This window comes from Corylus avellana, chromosome 4, assembly GCF_965113065.1.
Source record: "Corylus avellana chromosome 4, dhCorAvel1.hap1.2, whole genome shotgun sequence".
In the NCBI taxonomy this organism is placed as follows: Eukaryota; Viridiplantae; Streptophyta; class Magnoliopsida; order Fagales; family Betulaceae; genus Corylus; species Corylus avellana.
In genome coordinates, this window is record NC_142493.1 from 16,085,654 (window position 1) to 16,103,883 (window position 18,230).

Here is an 18,230-nt window from a genome sequence, read left to right on the forward strand (position 1 = left end):
AATTTGATCATTGTCATGGTTAGTTGGTTTTGTAGCCTTTTTGACTCGAGCTAGTAGGTCCTTAGGGGTGTCTCTACACCTAATGCCCTAAAACCACCTAGTTTGGGAGTCATTGACTTAACACTCGCTACAAGGGTCAATTAGAAAGCTTAAGGGAACCAATATTGCACAACCTGACCCAAAAAAAAAAAAAAGAAAAGAAATATGCCATTGTGTCATTCTAATAGGAATTTCAGTGAATTTTGGGATATGGAGACATTACACATTGGAAAGATTTGGAAGCCTCATAATTTTGTGCTAATTCACTTTGCACTATTTTCAAACTTGTGATGTTTTAGCATGTCCTTTGTAAGTAATTGCACTTTGAGATTCCAATTCATTGTGAAGATGGAGTTCATCTTTTTAAGCTTGCTAATGAATGAAAATCATGATCTTGAAATGATACTTTAATTTTTGGGTTAACATGAACTGTGCATGATGTTTGTGGGTAACATTTCTGAAAAACCCTCACGAGACTTCACTCGTCCTCTAGGGAATTCATAGAGGTTTAAAAGGATTATTGCATATGCTAAATGCAATCGTACATCCTACAAAAGATGGATTTATCTTTTTGTTTCTTGTTTTTCCATTTGTTTTTAGTTTTGTATTGCGAAGGGACTAGCAATATGTAAGTTTGGGGGTGTGTTAAGTGCTAAAATATTCACATTTTTAGCCCTTAACTTGCATGTTTTAATCCCTTGGTTTTAGTTAATTAGGTCATTTTAATTCCTTTTTGTGTTTTCCATACTTTTGTAGGCTTTTGGAAGAAAATGAAGTAAATCTGGAAGATTAGGGCTCAAAAAGAGAAGAAGGGAAAAATGAGAGCCCCTGACATTGCAATCAATCACAAGTTCCCTACGATCGAGCCCAGTACCAGAGAAGACACAGCACGAAGTAGGCCATGAGCGATCAAGCACATAACAAAATAGGATCGATCGCAGACCTGCGATCGAGCGCACACGGGCTGCGATCGATCGCTCCTGTGTGTAGGAGACATATCAAGTGGTGGCTAGAGTGTCTTGCTTTCCATATTAGGGTTTTCCAACTCCCAATTGTAATAGGTTTTGAAACCCTACGAAATCCCTAGGTTTACTAGTTTGCCAAGGACTTCTAAAGCCTATAAATAGACCCTTAAGCCTCTAGAATAAGGAGGCTTTCAAAAGGAGAAGAATAGGAGCTCTTCAAGTTCAAGTCTCGGGTTTATTCTTTTCTTTTCTTTTCTTTTCTTTTATGAAGATGTTTAACATCAATTTTATGTGTAGCTAAATTATTTAGTAGGGTTAGATTGATGCCCTAGTTATGTTTTGTTAATATTCAATATTGGCGCCTTTGTCATGATTTTGTTATGATATCTAACTTGGTTAATACATAGTTTCATGAATTCCTCATATGTGTGTGCCTGATCAACATGTGCATGTGGTATGGACTAGTTAGTTAAATCAATTTGGGTGACTGAGTCTTGGGTTTATCATAAGTGACAAAAGAATCCACACCGCGATTCTTGGGTTAATAAACATGGGGAACCGGAAGTATACACCCATGCCTTAGGCCTTATGTGTTTGTTAATTTCCATAGAACATATGCTTTTCTAAAGAACAACTTAGTATATACCATGCTAAATCCTTTAGGAAAGAAAAGAGTTAGAGTATACACCCATTCCCTTAGGTTGACAAACATTAGATAGACATAACTTCATCAAAACATTGGCATATTGATATATTAACTTAATATAATTAGTGGTGGATATCAAAGCCCTACCTTTTTATCATTATCAATTCAAATCTAATCTTTGTTTTATTTTACTTTGGGAATTCAATATAGACAAGATTTAGCAGTCCTCGTGGGAATGACTCCGTATTTGCACACTTACTACTATGTTGACCTCGTGCACTTGCGGGTAAAACATCCAGTTATTTGCCTATTAGTTTAGGTGGGTAATTGTGGAACAACAGGGAGCTCAAGTGCAGCACTCCACACTAGTAGCACTAAAGCTACTAGTAGAAGCGTTTGAGCAGTCCAGGAGCTCAAGCACATCTACTCAGAACAATGGTACAAAGGCCACTAAAGGCGGTACACTCTTTCCTTAATTTAGACACATTGGGGACAATGTGTCATTTAAGTTTGGGGGTATGGGCACACATGTTGTTCACACACACTTTGTCCCAATTCCATGTTATTTGTTTTGTGTGTTTGTTTGTTTATTTGAAAAAAAAAAAAAAAAAAAAAAAAAGTTTATGCATGTTCTTGTTTACCCTAAAATTTTAAGTTAATCTAAAAGAATTATCGCTTGAATTCATCAGTGAGTTTAAAATTTTGAACACATGATCTGATGAGTGAATCTGTCGTTTGGTTACTTGTTTAGGACAATTGAAAAATCACATATTTGATCTGATCACACAAGCACATTAGCACATAATTTGTGAGGTTTGACATGAGGTCTGATATATGTGTTTCTGTATCTTGGATGAAATTGGATGACTTATTAGATGGACACTTTGGCATATATATGATGAAAATATATATATATATAAAATAAATGATCATTGATAAGCTTTTCACTGAGTAACTGGACCTCTTGCCTTAAAGCATTGAGTGTTCACGAAAAAAGGTGAAAAATTTTGATTTGATTAATGTCAAGGTTAGTTTGGTTTTGTAGCCTTTTTGACTCGAGTTAGTAGGTCCTTAGAGGTGTCTCTACTCCTAATGCCCTAAAACCATCTGGTTTGGGAGTCATTGACTTAACACTCGCTGCATGGGTCAATTAGAAAGCTTAAGGGAACCAAGCATTGCACAACCTGACGAAAAAAAAAAAATGCCATGGTTGTTCATTCTAATAGGATTTTCAATGAATTTTGAGATATGGAGACAGTACATATTGAAAAGATTTGGAAGTCTCATAATTTTGTGCTAATTCATGTTACACTGTTTTCAAACTTGCGATGTTTTAGCATGTCTTTTGTAAGTAATTGAACTTTGAGATTCCAATTCATTGTGAAGATGGTGTTCATCTTTTTAAGCTTGCTAATGAATGAAAGTCATGATCTTGAAGTGATGCTTTAATTTTTGGGATAGCATGAACAATGCATGACATTTGTGGGTAACATTTCTAAAAAACCCTCACGATACTTCACTCGTCCTCTAGGGAATTCCTAGGGGTTTAAAAGGCTTGTTGCATATGCTAAATGCAATCATACATCTCACGAAAGATGGATTTATCTTTTTGTTCTCTGTTTTTCATTTTTGTTTTAAGTTTTGTATTGCTAAGGGACTAGCAATATATAAGTATGGGAGTGTGTTAAGTGCTAAAATATTCATATTTTTAGCCCTTAACTTACATGTTTTAATCCTTTAGTTTTAGTTAATTAGGCCATTTTAGTTTTTTTATGTGTTTTCTTTGATTTTGTAGGTCATTGGAAGAAAAAGAAGCAATCTCAGAAGTTTTGGACTTAAAAAGAGCTATTTTGGATTTTGGATGGCTCTGGTAGAGTGATCGATCGTAGGGGAGCTGCGATCGAGCGCACTACAGGCGAGGATGGCACATTGCAAGGCAACCACGATCGAGCACAAGCATCAAGAGGATCGATCGTAGACCTGCGATCGATCGCACACGGGCTGCGATCGAGCGCACCCGTGCATGATGGCCAAGACAGCCGCCAGCCTTAATAAGGAAAGAGCAATTTCTAGGGTTTTGTAGCTTAGTGCGAACTAGGGCTCAAATCCTACGATTTTTAGGGTTTCTAGAGTATTCCTAAAGGCCTATAAATAGACCTTTAAGCCTCTAGAATAGACACACTTTTTCCAAAGAGAAGAATTGGAGCTCTTCAAGTTCAAGTTTCGGGTTTATTCTTTTCCTTTATTTTATTTTATTTTACGAAGATGTTTAACATCAACTTCATGTGTAACTAATTTATTTAGTAGGGTTAGATTGAAGCCCTAGTTATGTTTAGTTGATATTCGATATTGGTGCCCTTGTGATGATCTTCTTGTGATATCTAAATTGATTAATTCCTGTTTTCATGAATTCGTCATATGTTTGTGCCTGATCAACATGTGCATGTGGTATGGACTAGTTAGTTAAATCAATTTGGATGACCGAGTCCTGGGTTTAACATAAGTAACAAAAGTTATCCACACTGGATTCTTGGGTTAATCAACATGGGGAACCGGGAGTAGACACCCATGCCCTAGGACTCATGTGTTTGTCGATTTCCACAGTTTTATGCTTTCTTAAAAAACAACTTAGTAAACACCCATGCTAAATCCTTTAAGAAAGTAATAATTAGAGTAGAGACACATGCCTAATTCGTTGCTTAGGAAAATCAATACCTTAAGGAATAGACACCAATGCCCTTAGGTTGACAAACATTAGATATTCATAACATGATCAAAACATTGACATATTGATATATTAGCTAATTATAATTAGTGGTGGATATCAAAGCCCTACCGTTTTATCATTATCAACTCAAAACCAATCTTTGTTTTATTTTACTTTTGAAATTGATTTTAAGCAAAATTTAGCAATCCTCGTGGGAATTACCCCGTATTTGCACACTATGCTACTGTGTTGACCTCGTGCACTTGCGGGTAACACATCCGATTATTTGCTTTTTAATTTAGGTAGATAATTCTGAACAACAGTGGTAAGTTTAACGTCTTCAGCCAGACGGTGGTCCTTGCTCAATGCTGTCCAGAAGATGATGCTCCAGATGGTGGTGGCAACCGGCTGAGAATGGACTGCATCAATTCTTCTAAGGTAGCTAGTCTTTTGTCCATCAATTCTTTATCCTCCCGAGCCTCCCTTCGTTGATCAGCCAACTCCCTTCGAAGGCCCACCATTTCTTCACTGAGTGAGAGATACTGTGTTCCACAAAAAATGATCAAGGCCTCCGCCTCTACTGCGGCTGGCTTGGCTATGGGGTCATCTTCTGCCATCAGCTCGGCCTCACTCTCTTCTGGGCCATCTGCTGGTGTCGGAGGTATCTAGGGTATGTTGGAGCAGCTCTTGTTCCATTGGCGAATGCCAAATATGCGAATAGTAGTGACTGGCTCATCAGCTGCGGTGCCCTTGATGCCTTTCTTTCGAAGGATGTAGGTGATTAAGTATGGGAAAGGCAGCCCCCATGAGTGAGTGGACTCAGCTCCTCCAATGTGCACTCCATTCCAAAATTTGTGAATTTGGTTTCAGATGATATCAGGAATGGAATACCAGGAATCTTTATGTAAGGCGTAGAGTGTTTGAAGAAATTGATCCTACCTCTAAGTTTTGTGCCCCAAGGGAAAAACATTGGGGTGCAATATGGAGTCCACAAGCCAAAGCCGTTGACGTTGCTTGGATTGGTTGCCGGCATTATGATGGGCGTCGGCGTATTACCCTTGGCACATGTCCTCAATGATTTCTGCCACATAGAATCTGGGCGGTTGCTCAGCAAGTTGGGCTGCTTTTGGAGGGTGCTCATCATTGCATTGAAATGCAGTGGCGATGTCGGCCCTTGTCACGTCAACAGCTCGGCCCTGCACGGTGGAAGAGAGGGCAGCCAGCCTGTTGCAATCATGGGACAAGTGGGCTTAGAATTCGATCACCAATCTTCTATATGCAGTGGAGGTGACCGGCTTGAAAAGCTTCTTGAGCCCCCGACGCTTGAACTCGGCAACCGCCCATTGAGTTGCCTCAAGGTTTTGAAAATCTTCTCTTATGGCAAAAGTGGTCTCAAACAGCAATTCCCGCTCCTCAAAATTGGGTAGGGGAGAAGTGGCATGGGTATCAGACCCTTGGGAGGACGAAGCTCGGGTTCTTGACATGATGAGCTTCATTGGGGACTTTTGTCGAACACCTGGTGTGCACTGTGATGACCAAGGTTACAAAACACAACCACAAATGCCCAGAACCCCCTGCAAAAACAACAAAACCCAACCACAAGAAGGCAATGTGGGTAGATGAACACCCACAATTGCAGAAAAATGATGAAAAAATGGAGGTTGGGAGTTAATCGGAGTTGGGGTGTTGAAGGGTGATGTTGTGTGTGATATGGTTATGGAGGTGAGGTGGCTGGAGATGAGAACTGTTGTGGCGGTGGTACGGCAATGGTAGTGAAAAAAATGGTGGAGGAGCGATGAGATCTAGGGGTGTGCTAGTGGAAGTGTGGTTGTAGGTGATGGGGGGGAAGAGAGTGAAGTCTGTACGGCCCTGGGGAGATAGGAGGTGAAAGTGGGTAAACAGTGACCTAAAATAAGTCACGTGGGCTTCTGCCCGAGTGCGCTCGATTGCACTCGCGCAGTGATGTGCATGTGTGGGTGCTGTGCGCTCGATCGCACTAACAGAATTTAATGTGTCCTAAAGTGGGGAACTGCGCTCGATCACATGCAGGTTGCGATCGATCGTAGTAATAGAATGTGAATTTTTTTTTTTTGTATAATGTACAACAATTTTCTGAAAGGAAACACAAAAGATAAGTGAGAATACTAAGAGTCGGTCAGAAAATCTTGTAAAGTATGGAAATTAACATGATGGGAACAAAGATAGAAAAGTGTACCGTCTCTAGTGGCCTCAGTACCACTGTATTAAGTAGATGCGCTTGAGCTCCTACCCTGCTCAAACGCTTCTACTTGTAGCTGTAGTGCTACTAGTGTGGAGATCTACATTTGAGCTCCACAAAATGTGGTTCAAGTGCCCTTGGTGGTGTAGGGACAGGACTTTCTTTATAGGTCAATAATTTTAGTTCCACATAGGACTCCTTCTTGACATGCTTTCTGTGATGATGGTCCTTGGGTCTCTTGTTGTGGAGCTTGGTGTCCGTAGTTTCTTCATACTTCATTTAATCCTGTCATCCAGCTGCAGCTTCCTCTTAACACTTGGATATGGTGGGAAGGTTTCAAGGGGTTGCTTTTCTCCACTGATGTCCTCAGGAACATCTGCATAGACTGGCTCAGTGCCTTGCCTTGTGAACTTATGAGTGAGGGGGGTCTTGAGCAGCAATGAATTGAAGTGATCCCCTGTCTCAAAGAAAAGATCTCTGTCTCTTTGTTCGAACATTTGAAGTTCCTTTTTAAGCTGTCTTGTCTTTTGAGCTGGGAAAAACTTGTTCAGAAATTTGGTGGCTAATTCTTCCCAAGTATGGATAGAATCTACAGGCAAAGAATTATACCACATTTTAGCATTATCTTTCAATGAGAAATGAAAGAGGACTAACTTGAGTCTCTCTGCAGTTAGGCCTTGGATGTGCTGCAACTTGCATAGATCAAAGAACTCTTTAAGATGCAAGTTGGGATCCTTAGTAGCTGTGCCCCTGAAGTGAGTCAATGCATTGAGGATTTGAGGAGAAATATAATAGTTGCCTTCCACCTCCGGTTGATATGCTATGCATGATGGTTGATTGAGGTTCGTTAGGACGAACGCTTACTTCAACGGTCTCCGCACCGGTGGCAGATTTGCCTCTAGTGGTCTTGGCACTATTGGTGGATTCTCTTGCAAATATTCCATTTCAATTTCTTCCTCTTCATCTTTGTCTCTAGGTCTTTGTCGAATTGTCCGCTCAATTTCAGGATCGAGTGGAATGACGGTTGAATCTTGAGATCGACAACCATGCATCAATTGAATTACCTTTTCAGTCAAAGCAGCTTCAGTGCTGCTTGTCTGGATGCTCCCTGGAACTGCGCTCGATCGCAGGTAAGTGAGCTCGATCGCACTCGGCTGACGCTCGATCATAGTAATAGAATGCTAGTCCGCAAACCTGAAACAGAACAAAAACAGAAAAGTTAAGAAAATGGGGAAAAAAAAAATTTTGATTTTTGATAAAAACAAAATTTAAATTTGAGAATTAAAATAACATAACTAAAGGAAAATAATTCTAAACAAAATTCGCCTCAATCCCCGGCAACGGCGTCAAAAACTTGTTGTCACAAATATCTACCTAAATTAATAAGCAAATAATTGGATGTTTTACGCACAAGTGCAAGAGGTCAACATAGTAGTATAAGGTGCAAGTACGGGGTCATTCCCACGGGGATTGCTGAATTTTGTCTAAAATAAATTCCGAAAGTAAAATAAAACAAATATTGGATTTTGATTTGATGATAATAAAAAGGTAGGGCTTTGATGTCCACCACTAATTCTATTAAGTTAATATGCCAATATGTCAATGCTTTGATCATGTTATGAATATTTAATGTTCGTCAACCTAAAAGCATGGGTGTGTACTCCTTAAGCTATTGATTTCCCTAAGCAACGAGTTAGGCATGGGTATATACTCTAACTCTTTTCTTTCTTAAAGGATTTAGCATGGGTGTATACTAAGTTGTTCTTTAAGAAAGCATAATTTCTATGGAAATCGACAAACACATGAGGCCTAGGGCATGGGTGTCACTCCCGGTTCCCCATGTTGATTAACCCAAGAATCCGGTGTGGATTTCTTTTGTTACTTAAGTTAAACCCAGGACTCGGTCATCCAAATTGATTTAACTAACTACCACATGCACATGTTGATCAAGCACACACATATGAGGAATTCATGAAAGCAGGCATTAGTCAAGTTAAATATCACAACATGATCATCACAAGGGCGCCAATATTGAATATTAACTAAACATAACTAGAGCTTCAATCTAGCCCTACTAAATAAATTAGTTACACATGAGTTTAATATTAAACATCTTCATTAAATAAAAGTAAGGAAAAGAATAAACCCGAAACTTGAACTTGAAGAGCTCCAATTCTTCTCCTTGGAAAGTGTGTCTATTTTAGAGGCTTAAGGGTCTATTTATTGTCCTTTAGGAATAGTCTAGAAACCCTAAAAATAGTAGGGTTTAAGCCCTAGTTCGCACAAAGCTACAAAAGCCTAAAAGTTGCTCTTTCCATATTAAGGCTGGCGGTTGACTTGGCCTTCACGCATGGGTGCGCTCGATCGTAGCTTGTGTGCGATTGATCGTAGGTGTGCGATCGATCCTCTTGTGCTGGCGCTCGATCGCGGGTGCCTTGCGCATTATGGTCCTCGCCTGTAGTGCGCTCGATCGCAGCTCCCCTGCGATTGATCGCTTTACCAGAGCCTCCAAAATTTCCAAAATAGCTCTTTTATGCTCAAGACTTCCGAAATTGCTTCTTTTTCTTCCAATGACCTACAAAATCAAGGAAAACACATAAAAGAATTAAAATGGCCTAAATTAATCAAAACTAAAGGATTAACATATGTAAGTTAAGGGCTAAAAATATTAATATTTTAGCACTTAACACCAGTGTACCATGTCATACGATGCAACTAATCATATCCATCTTTCACATGCATGCTTTTACAACTCTCATCATTTAATTATCTTGTTAATTAACATGCATTTTCACAAAATAGAGTTCACAATAGTCCAAATTGTAATTCGTTAGAGTTGTAAATATGCATGTTTGATATATATAAAATAATCATGCAATGCGGGAAAAGTAACAACAAGTATTCATGTGAGTTTGTACTCACTTGGGTCGTAAGGCTCCTCCATAAAATCCTCTTGAGGCTCCACAACCTCGAATACTAAGAAAAGACCTATCATTAGTTCTAAACCCCGAGCTAAAACGAGTCATAGACTTAAAAATGTCTAAAATAGAGTTCTTGCCTGGCTAGCGACTTTTCTGCCAAACAGAGCGAACGTTTGGGCTCGAAGCTGAGCATTCAGCCATAAATGTGCGAACATTCTCAACTGGGCAGAAAACTTATTTCGAACTCTAATCACTCCTAAGCATGTTCTAAGGACACAAAAAGGTTCCTAATATATTCTTAGTCCAAAATAACATCTCCATGCAGAATAAGACACATCCAACAAGAATGAAACGCTAACCCTAGCTTAAATCAAAATTAAGGGCAATAACATAACTAGAAGCTCAAAACTACAACTAAGCTAACTATGAAAAGCACAGCATAACAACTAGGTAAGGAACAAGCTAGGCTTAGAAGATTACCTCATTGAAGAAAAACCTCCAAGAAATCTCTCATTCTCCTTCAAGAACTCTCACAACTCACAAAATCACTCAAGTGGAGGTTCTAGAAGGCAATAAAGGCTAAATGAAGCTTAAGGGTAGAGTGGGGAGGGGTATTTAAAGGATTGGAAAAGCTGTGGACGCTACTATGATAGTTCTGCAGGTCAGTGAACGTTTGGTACTTATGGGCAAACATTCGGGTACTATACACAGCTTTTGTCGGGTGTTTGGTCAATATCTTGCGGTCCAAAAGTTGGTCAACGAATGTTCGCGTGGTCCCCTAGCAAACATTCAGTGTACTTTTAAACTTACGCCTGAAAATCTTGTACGTACCGTCCTAACACACTGTTAGCGAACGTTCGATACTTCTCAACGAACGTTCGGTGGTGTGCTTCTTGTCGAATGTTTGGTACTTCTTGGCGAACATTCGGTACCAGTGAATGTTTAGTACTTCCCAAAGAACATTCCTTACTTCCTAACGAATGTTTGCAGTTGACTTTTGCAACAGTTTGACCGACTGTGCAGTGTTTAGTAAAATAGGCATAACTTTTGCTACGGGTCTCAGAATTGTGCATGCGACCCCATTCTAGAAGCTCTTTCCGAGAAAAATGTCATGATATCCATTTCAATATTTTTTTGAGTGTCTTATTAGGATTCTAAAATCTAAGATTTTCCAATTAAGACGATGTTTCCAATGCTTTCTCGTCCTTTAGGAAGTATTCCTTAACCTTCACACCGTAATCGATCCCATACTCACTATTCTAATCATTACCATTTGGTACCTCTGTCAAACGTTCAGTGCAACAATAAATTCTTTAAAAAGTCTAGGTCTTACACTTTATCAAATGAGAACCAACCCTAGCATCATAATTTGAGTACTTAACCCTAATTTATTTTTGGGGTGTTACAACAATGTCAGTATCCCGTCATGCGAAATGGTGAATGTTCTTGAAGCTTGTATTTTGTTTTGTTAATATCATGTTAGGATTCCGTCTTGACGAAAGTAGAAAGATCCAAGACAAAATCTCTCTATGAGGTTTCATCATGATAGTGTCAATATCCCTTCATGACGAAGTGATACAGAAGCTATTGGCCTTTCTTCACCATGATCTTGTCATGAGAACATTTGGACGAACTTAGCTAGAAGGTGATAAAACCCTAGTGTTTCTTCCTAAAGTCCCTGCAGTCGTTCTGACGAAATCCCAAATTCTCAAATAGTTATCATCTCACCAACAGAGCGTCCTGACGAAAACTCAGATCTGGATATTCGTTGTCATTTCGTCCTAACGAAATGCCTCTCAATTGAACAATATTGAAAAATTTATTAAACTGTTAATAAGGAAGGTATATATAGTTAATCGATGCTTCTTTCTCAAGTTAAGAAGGAGTATTGTATTTTGCCTAGATTGGACTCTAGAGGTTTCTTGCTTCATTGTTGTGTATTGTGGGTGTATCTTTGTTGAAATTGTTGAAGAGCTTATCAAGGGAATCGGTAAGGAAATGGGCTAAGTGAAGATTGTCGAGTTTGGAGGCGTCTCGGAAGGGTTGTTGTCTTACAGAGTCTAGGGAGTTGCATCAGGTTGTAAGTTTCCCTTGTGCTTGTAATCTGGGTCTTCATTATAGTTATTTATGGGGTTTGGCTACCCATAGTGGTTTTTCCCTTTGACTAATTCAAAAGGTTTTCCACTTCGTAAACAAATCCTTGTTTTATGGTTGTGATGTGCATGCTCTATATTGCATTCATTTAACTTGATAATATTGTATGTTTATTGCTCTTGGAAATATTACACGATCCTTGTAACCATTCATTGTGGAAAGACAACTCCTTCGTCCGTTTAGTGCCTTAGGGTCTCAGAACTTACACGTCGATCCGAAGTCACTGCTTCGCTTAATCAAGGTAGATCATGAAGATCCAATGTGTAACGATATTTCTTAAAATAAAATGTCCCTGTTTCATTTATCGACTACGAACTTTATACGTTTAAGATTACAAGGACTATGGACTAAGACCTTGTGTGACAATGTTAACTCACACCCATAGCCATATTCAATGTTATTTTAGGACCTTTCACATGCATATTAAATATGAACTTCGATAATAAACATGTAAAAGATATTTTATATGCCATATGCTCAAATCATTTAATTAGTGAATAGAACATATATTCATTAAAACATTTGAATGTCAACATGGATATAAAATCACTAGGATTTGGGGCATAATCTCCAACACTTAGATCATAGAATGAGAAAATTCGTTAGAATGAAGATGCCAAACGAATGATTTTCATAATCAGGTTTGGTCAGGGGCGAAACCAGAAATTTTTGTCTGGGGGTCCAAACTTATATAAATAAATAAATATGTAAATAGATATACTTAAAAAAAAAATATGTGTACGCGTGTGTTTATGTAAATAAAAGCAAACATGTTTTAGACTTAATTTCATACTAAGTCATAAGTTGATACAAAAATTATATGTCCATAAAATCATGTTTAAAAAAAAATTGGCTTTCAAATACAAAAGTTTTTTTAAATTTATCATAGACATAAAAACTAAAAATAAAAAAAATAAAAAAACAAAAAACTTTGGCATCTCCATTGCTATGCCATGGCATGAAGTGAACCCAATCATTCTGCAAATCAGGGGTTGGGGGCGAGATTGGAGATTGCATAAAGAGGTTTGAGAATTGAGACTGAACTGCAAGTATGAAATTGTAAGTATAAAACAATAAAAATCCAAGAAAATTACCCATATATGTCCACTTTTGATAACATTAGATTTGTAAGAAGGGGGGCAAATTCGTCTTTAAATGCCCCATACCCATACATAAGTCAACTTTTGCACCCCCCACCCAAAAAAAAAAAAATAAATAAATACAGCCAGCTCAAGGAGAAGATTTGAGTTGGGAGTGACGTGAGGAGGGCAATTTGTTAGCGAGGTGGGAATAAATTAATGTTTGGGGGTGACATACTTATAAAATCAAATTTTTATATGGCTAAAAATCAATTTTTACAAAGCTTTGGGGTTGCCAAGGCCCCCCCCAAAAAAAAAAAAAAATACAGCCAGCTCAAGGAGAAGATTTGAGTTGGGAGTGACGTGAGGAGGGCAATTTGTTAGTGAGGTGGGAATAAATTATTGTTTGGGGGTGACATACTTATAAAATCAAATTTTTATATGGCTAAAAATCAATTTTTACAAAGCTTTGGGGTTGCCAAGACCCCCACAAGCATGCACATAGGTCCGCCTCTGGATTTGGTTAGGTATTTGTTTCATGTTCATATGAGTCTGTAATTGATGATATATATTTCTATTAATCGGTAATTATATTTAGCAATCTCACATAATGTATTTTCACTTTTCGTATGTTTTTACTCTATTAGGTTTATGGGTGATACCACTATTCGGTTACCAGTTAATCAATCTGGAGGCATTGCCAGTAGCACTCTCCAAGTCAATTGAATTTGATCAGTTTAAATTTGAGGGCATTATAGTAAAATTGTTTGGTTAGAGTCCAAGGGAAATAACATCATAGCTATAGGATCTTAAAGAAAACCTAGGTTGTGAAAACCTTAATAAGACTTTGTTTGGCTAAGTGAGGGTGCATGCATGAACACAAGCAACCAAATTCAAATCGAGTCAGGAGAAAGGAAATAATCCGAGAATAGGCTAAGCAAGTGCTAAAGTCCCTTAAGCATATTCTCAAAATAATATCCCAAAGGGAACTAACTAACCCATCAGAGAAAGAGAGGGAGATAAATCACTCTTCCAAAAGAACAAGGTAGGGGAGGAGTGACTCACCCACATCCTATCTCCCTTACTCCCTACTTTTTCTTATTTCGTGTGTACTTGTTGAGTTCATGCCATTGTTCTTTTCACTGACTTCCTTTGTTGAACCATATTTTCCATGTCATTGAAATTATTGCTGGCATCACTAGTGAACTCATTATTACATCACTATTCATTGCATGAGTATTCTTGTCTGTTTGTGAGCCTTCACGCCTGATTGATTTAATTGCAAGCCTTTAGTACCTCCTAGGCTGATGTGAGTGTTGGGCTTTAGTTTATAAGCCAAGTTTGATGCCCACTCGATATCTCTGGACAGCACTCCAAAAAGAAGAAAAAGTGCCCCAAAACATTTCTAATTCAATTAACCAAATAATTTCATTATTAATAACTCACTTGATCAAATACTAGTCTCTTCATATTAAGATGCAGCAACACTTTGTGTCATAATAAGTTATCAATGTCCTAGACAAGTCTTTCTCCATGACTGTAAGGCATTTGCATTAGTTTTAAGCCACAAATATGCTCTCTCTGACTGGTACAGTAATCAACCAAACAACAGAGATAAGAGTGGTAAAATAGGTACAGGAAACACTTTCAACAGCTGATCAATAATTCTTACAAGCCTTATCTGCATACACTAAACATAATCAACGGAAACAAAGCCATGGTTCAACCGCTGTTGCTGCTTCCATTGGCTGATCCAGGCATGAGCTCTCTCAGCATGGCCACAACCTGCAACATGTTAGGCCTCTTGGAAGGGAAATCATCCACACACTGCAATGTTATTTCCAGATACCTCACCATCTCTTTGACTTCTTCAGCTTCTGCTTCATCAGTACCTTTTGTCACTGAAAGCAACTCTGGGTCTATCACTTCCATTTGCTTCCCTTCTCTTACTTTTATTTTCACCCACCCTACTAAGTTTGTATCTCCAAAATCATCCTTGTCGGTTGGGCGTTTTCCTGTCAAGAGTTCCAAGAGGACAACCCCAAAGGAATAGACATCACCTTTCGCTGTGCAGCGGAAGCTTTGGTAGTACTCTGGTGGCACGTATCCAGGTGTGCCTGCAAGAGTACTTACACTGAGGTGGGTGTCAAGTGCACTTATGAGCCTTGCCATTCCAAAATCGGAAACCCTTGCTTCCATTTCATGGTCAAGCAGGACATTGCTCGACTTCATGTCCCGGTGTATGATGTGTGGGATGCAGTTGTGATGCAGGAAACAGAGTCCTTTAGCTGCACCTCTAGCAATCTTTTTTCTTTCCTCCCATGTCAGAATCTGTCGATCTCTTGTCTTTATTCTCCCATGGAGCATTTCTTCTAGGCTTCCATACTCCATGAATTGGTACACTAGGAGCCTCTCCTCTCCAATTTTGCAATAACCTAACAGAGGCACAAGATTTCTATGCTTGATCTTCCCCAGAGTTTCCATCTCGGCCATGAATTCTCGGTCTCCCTGGCAGCTCAGTCGTATGAGCTTCTTGATTGCAACACTTGACCCATCCTTCAACGTGGCCTTGAACACTTCTCCGAACCCTCCACACCCAATAAGGCTTGCTGCTGAGAAGCCATTGGTAGCCTCAATGAGTTGGGAGAACTTAAGCTTCCTGAGCTGCCTTTGGAAAGTTGCCACATTAATGCTCAAAGGCTCTTTCTCTTTGTCAATCTTCCATGTGGTGGCTGCATGGGTTGCTTGCAAGCTGTTAAGCATCTTGACTTCCTCTGTCTCCCTCCGCCTCGCACGCATTGCAATTGCCCACACAATCAGAATGCAGACAGAAGCAATTGAAATGAGAATCCCCAACACAATGCTATTTGCCCATGACACAGCTGCCGGCTTCCGACTTCCACTGTTACCATCCCCACTTTGAATTGATGCAGGCTCGCTGTTGTCATTCTGGCATTCAGGCAACGGAACCCCGCAAAGTCCCGGGTTGTTCGCATACTGGGTTGCAGGAAGGGTGCTTAGTTGACCCCTTGTTGGAATTTCTCCGGTTAATTCATTGTTGGATAGATCAATTTGCACCAAGAATGATAGGTTGGAGAAGGAATCTGGTATATGACCCTGCAATCTGTTATGTGATGCATCAAAGACACCTAAATTTTTGAGCTGGCCAAGTGACGCCGGAATCTCACCAGATAACTGGTTGTGGGCTATTACAAGAACTTGCAAGGCTACCATGTCCCCAAATTCGTCAGGGATTTTCCCACGAAGCTCATTGTAAGAAAGATCCAAATACTCCAAAGTTTGGTACTTCGTAAAGAGGTTTAGGACTGCACCAGAGTACAATCTGGTGAAAACACAAGTCCTCAGACTCGGGATCTGCTGTAGTCTTTCAGGTCGAATTCCGGAAAATTCCAACAAACCTCCGACTCCTTTGCATGAATTTCCCACATTACGCACAAACACCAAAGTGTTGCCAGAAAGAATTCCACTCAATGCCTTTGCGCCTTGCTGTCTCCCAAGCCGAGATGGGATCTCCCCAGTAAGCTTGTTGCTGTTCAAGTCCAGCCAAACCAAACTGCTGCAATTCGCTAGCTCTCTTGGTATCTGCCCACTCAAGCTGTTGTTTCCGAGTTGCAAAGCAGCCAATCTTGTCAACTGGCCGAATTCCCTTGGGATTTCTCCTGTGAGTCCATTACTTGTGAGTGATATCCATTCCAGATTACTGCATTTGAACAATTCAAGTGGAATTTCACCGCTCAGTTGGTTATTATTGAGAATAAGATTCTTGAGATTGCTGCAGTTGCCCAACTCTGGTGGGATTTTTCCTTCCAATCCATTGAACCAAGCTATCAGCTGCTCAAGATTTTTAAGCTTTCCAAGCTCTGGCGGGATTGAGCCATTGAGATAGTTTAGGCTAAAATCAATTCTCTTCAGCTGTGAACACAGAGATAGCTCGGCCGGGATTTCTCCCGTGATGAGATTATCCGGCATTTTCAATTCCTCAAGCAAGGCAGCTCCTGGACATATATCTGGCGGAATGACACCAGAAATCCTGTTGGAGCTGAAATCAACAATTCGCAAGCTCTTGCAAGATGATACAGAAACAGGAAATGATCCAGAGATGAGATTATTACTCAACAACAATTGTTCCAATGAACCAAGGTTCCGAAACAAGGAATCCGGTAAGGCACCAGATAGATTGTTGTTAGACATATCAAGAATCTGCAGCCAAGAACAAGAGGAGAAGGAGGCTGGAATTGAACCTGAAATGTTATTATAAGAAAGCTGAAGCTCTAAGAGTGAGTCGCACACATTTCCCAGTTCTGAAGGGATCCAGCCTGTGAGCTGATTGTGAGAGAGATCCAATCTCTGTAGACTGTTGAGCTGGCCAAACGTTCTTGGGATTTCCCCTGTGAGGGTATTGAAAGATAGGCTCAAAATTTGGAGACTGCTGCAGTTTGAGAAGGAGTTTGGCAGGGAACCAATCAAACGGTTTCCAGACAGATCAAGGTGCAGCAAGGAACTGCAAGACTTGTCAATTTTCAAACCAGCAATCGACCCCGTTAGATTGTTGTAAGAGAGGTCAAGAAGCTGCAGCTTATCAGAATTCAACAAAAGAGTTTCAGGTAAAGAACCTGTCATGTTGCTAAACGACAGATTCACGACAACAAGATTGGGACACTTGGAGAAAAAATTATCAGGGACAGAGCCAATAACACCATTAAAAGACAGATCAAGCTGTTTCAAAGCATATGGAAGCTGAAGCAAAGAAGTGGCATTTATGGCAAACGAATTGTAAGATAGTTTTAGAACCGACAACATATCTAGAGAAGTCAAATGGTCGAAGGAGATACTCCCGGAAAGGCTAGACCCGGTAAGATCGAGCTGAGTCACTCGGCCTAAAGAGCATGAAACTCCATGCCAGCTGCACGGATTCTTATCAAGCTCCCACCCTGATAAAACTCCATTTGGGTCCTTCTGTATCATCTTCTTGAACATAAGAAGAGCTTGTGCATCCGTCTTGATCGTTGACGAGAATCCGTCTTGTTTAGTCCCAGGAGCGAAAACAGACAGCATGAAGAGAGCTGGTAGAATAACATGATAGAAAAGCTGAGGTGGTTTGCTCTCCATGGACAGACAAGTTGCAGGAACACAACTGAGGAGAAGGAAACACAAGAATGGAGAGGGATTGTGTTGTGTAATAGTGTGTAGAGAGAGAGAGAGAGAGAGAGGCTGGTGGCTATGATGAGAATTTGTTGTGCAAAGCAGAGGGGGAAGCTTTTGGAAAAGAAATTGCTTTTTTTTTTTGTGATTTACAAAATGGAAAAAAGAGGGAACGTGGGAAGGAATAAGAAAAGGAAGGAATTGGATTAAAGTTGTTGGTAGGTATGTAGTGATATGATACGGGGGGGGGGGGGGGGGGGGTTTTTTGAGTACTAGAATTTGTAGAGGGAGAGGGGGGAGAGAGAATTTAGTGAGAGGATTGATTTGACTTTTAGTCA

At 39.8% G+C, this 18,230-nt stretch overlaps 1 protein-coding gene across 1 annotated transcript; it reads right to left on the minus strand.

Moving 5' to 3' along the window:
• Positions 1-14,240: 14,240 nt before the first annotated feature.
• BRL2 (BRI1-like 2) lies at positions 14,241-17,954 on the minus strand. The gene has a single exon (XM_059592537.2). It carries the CDS (start codon positions 17,857-17,859, stop codon positions 14,452-14,454), a length of 3,408 nt encoding a protein of 1,135 aa, XP_059448520.1. The 5' UTR covers positions 17,860-17,954; the 3' UTR covers positions 14,241-14,451.
• Positions 17,955-18,230: the final 276 nt, after the last annotated feature.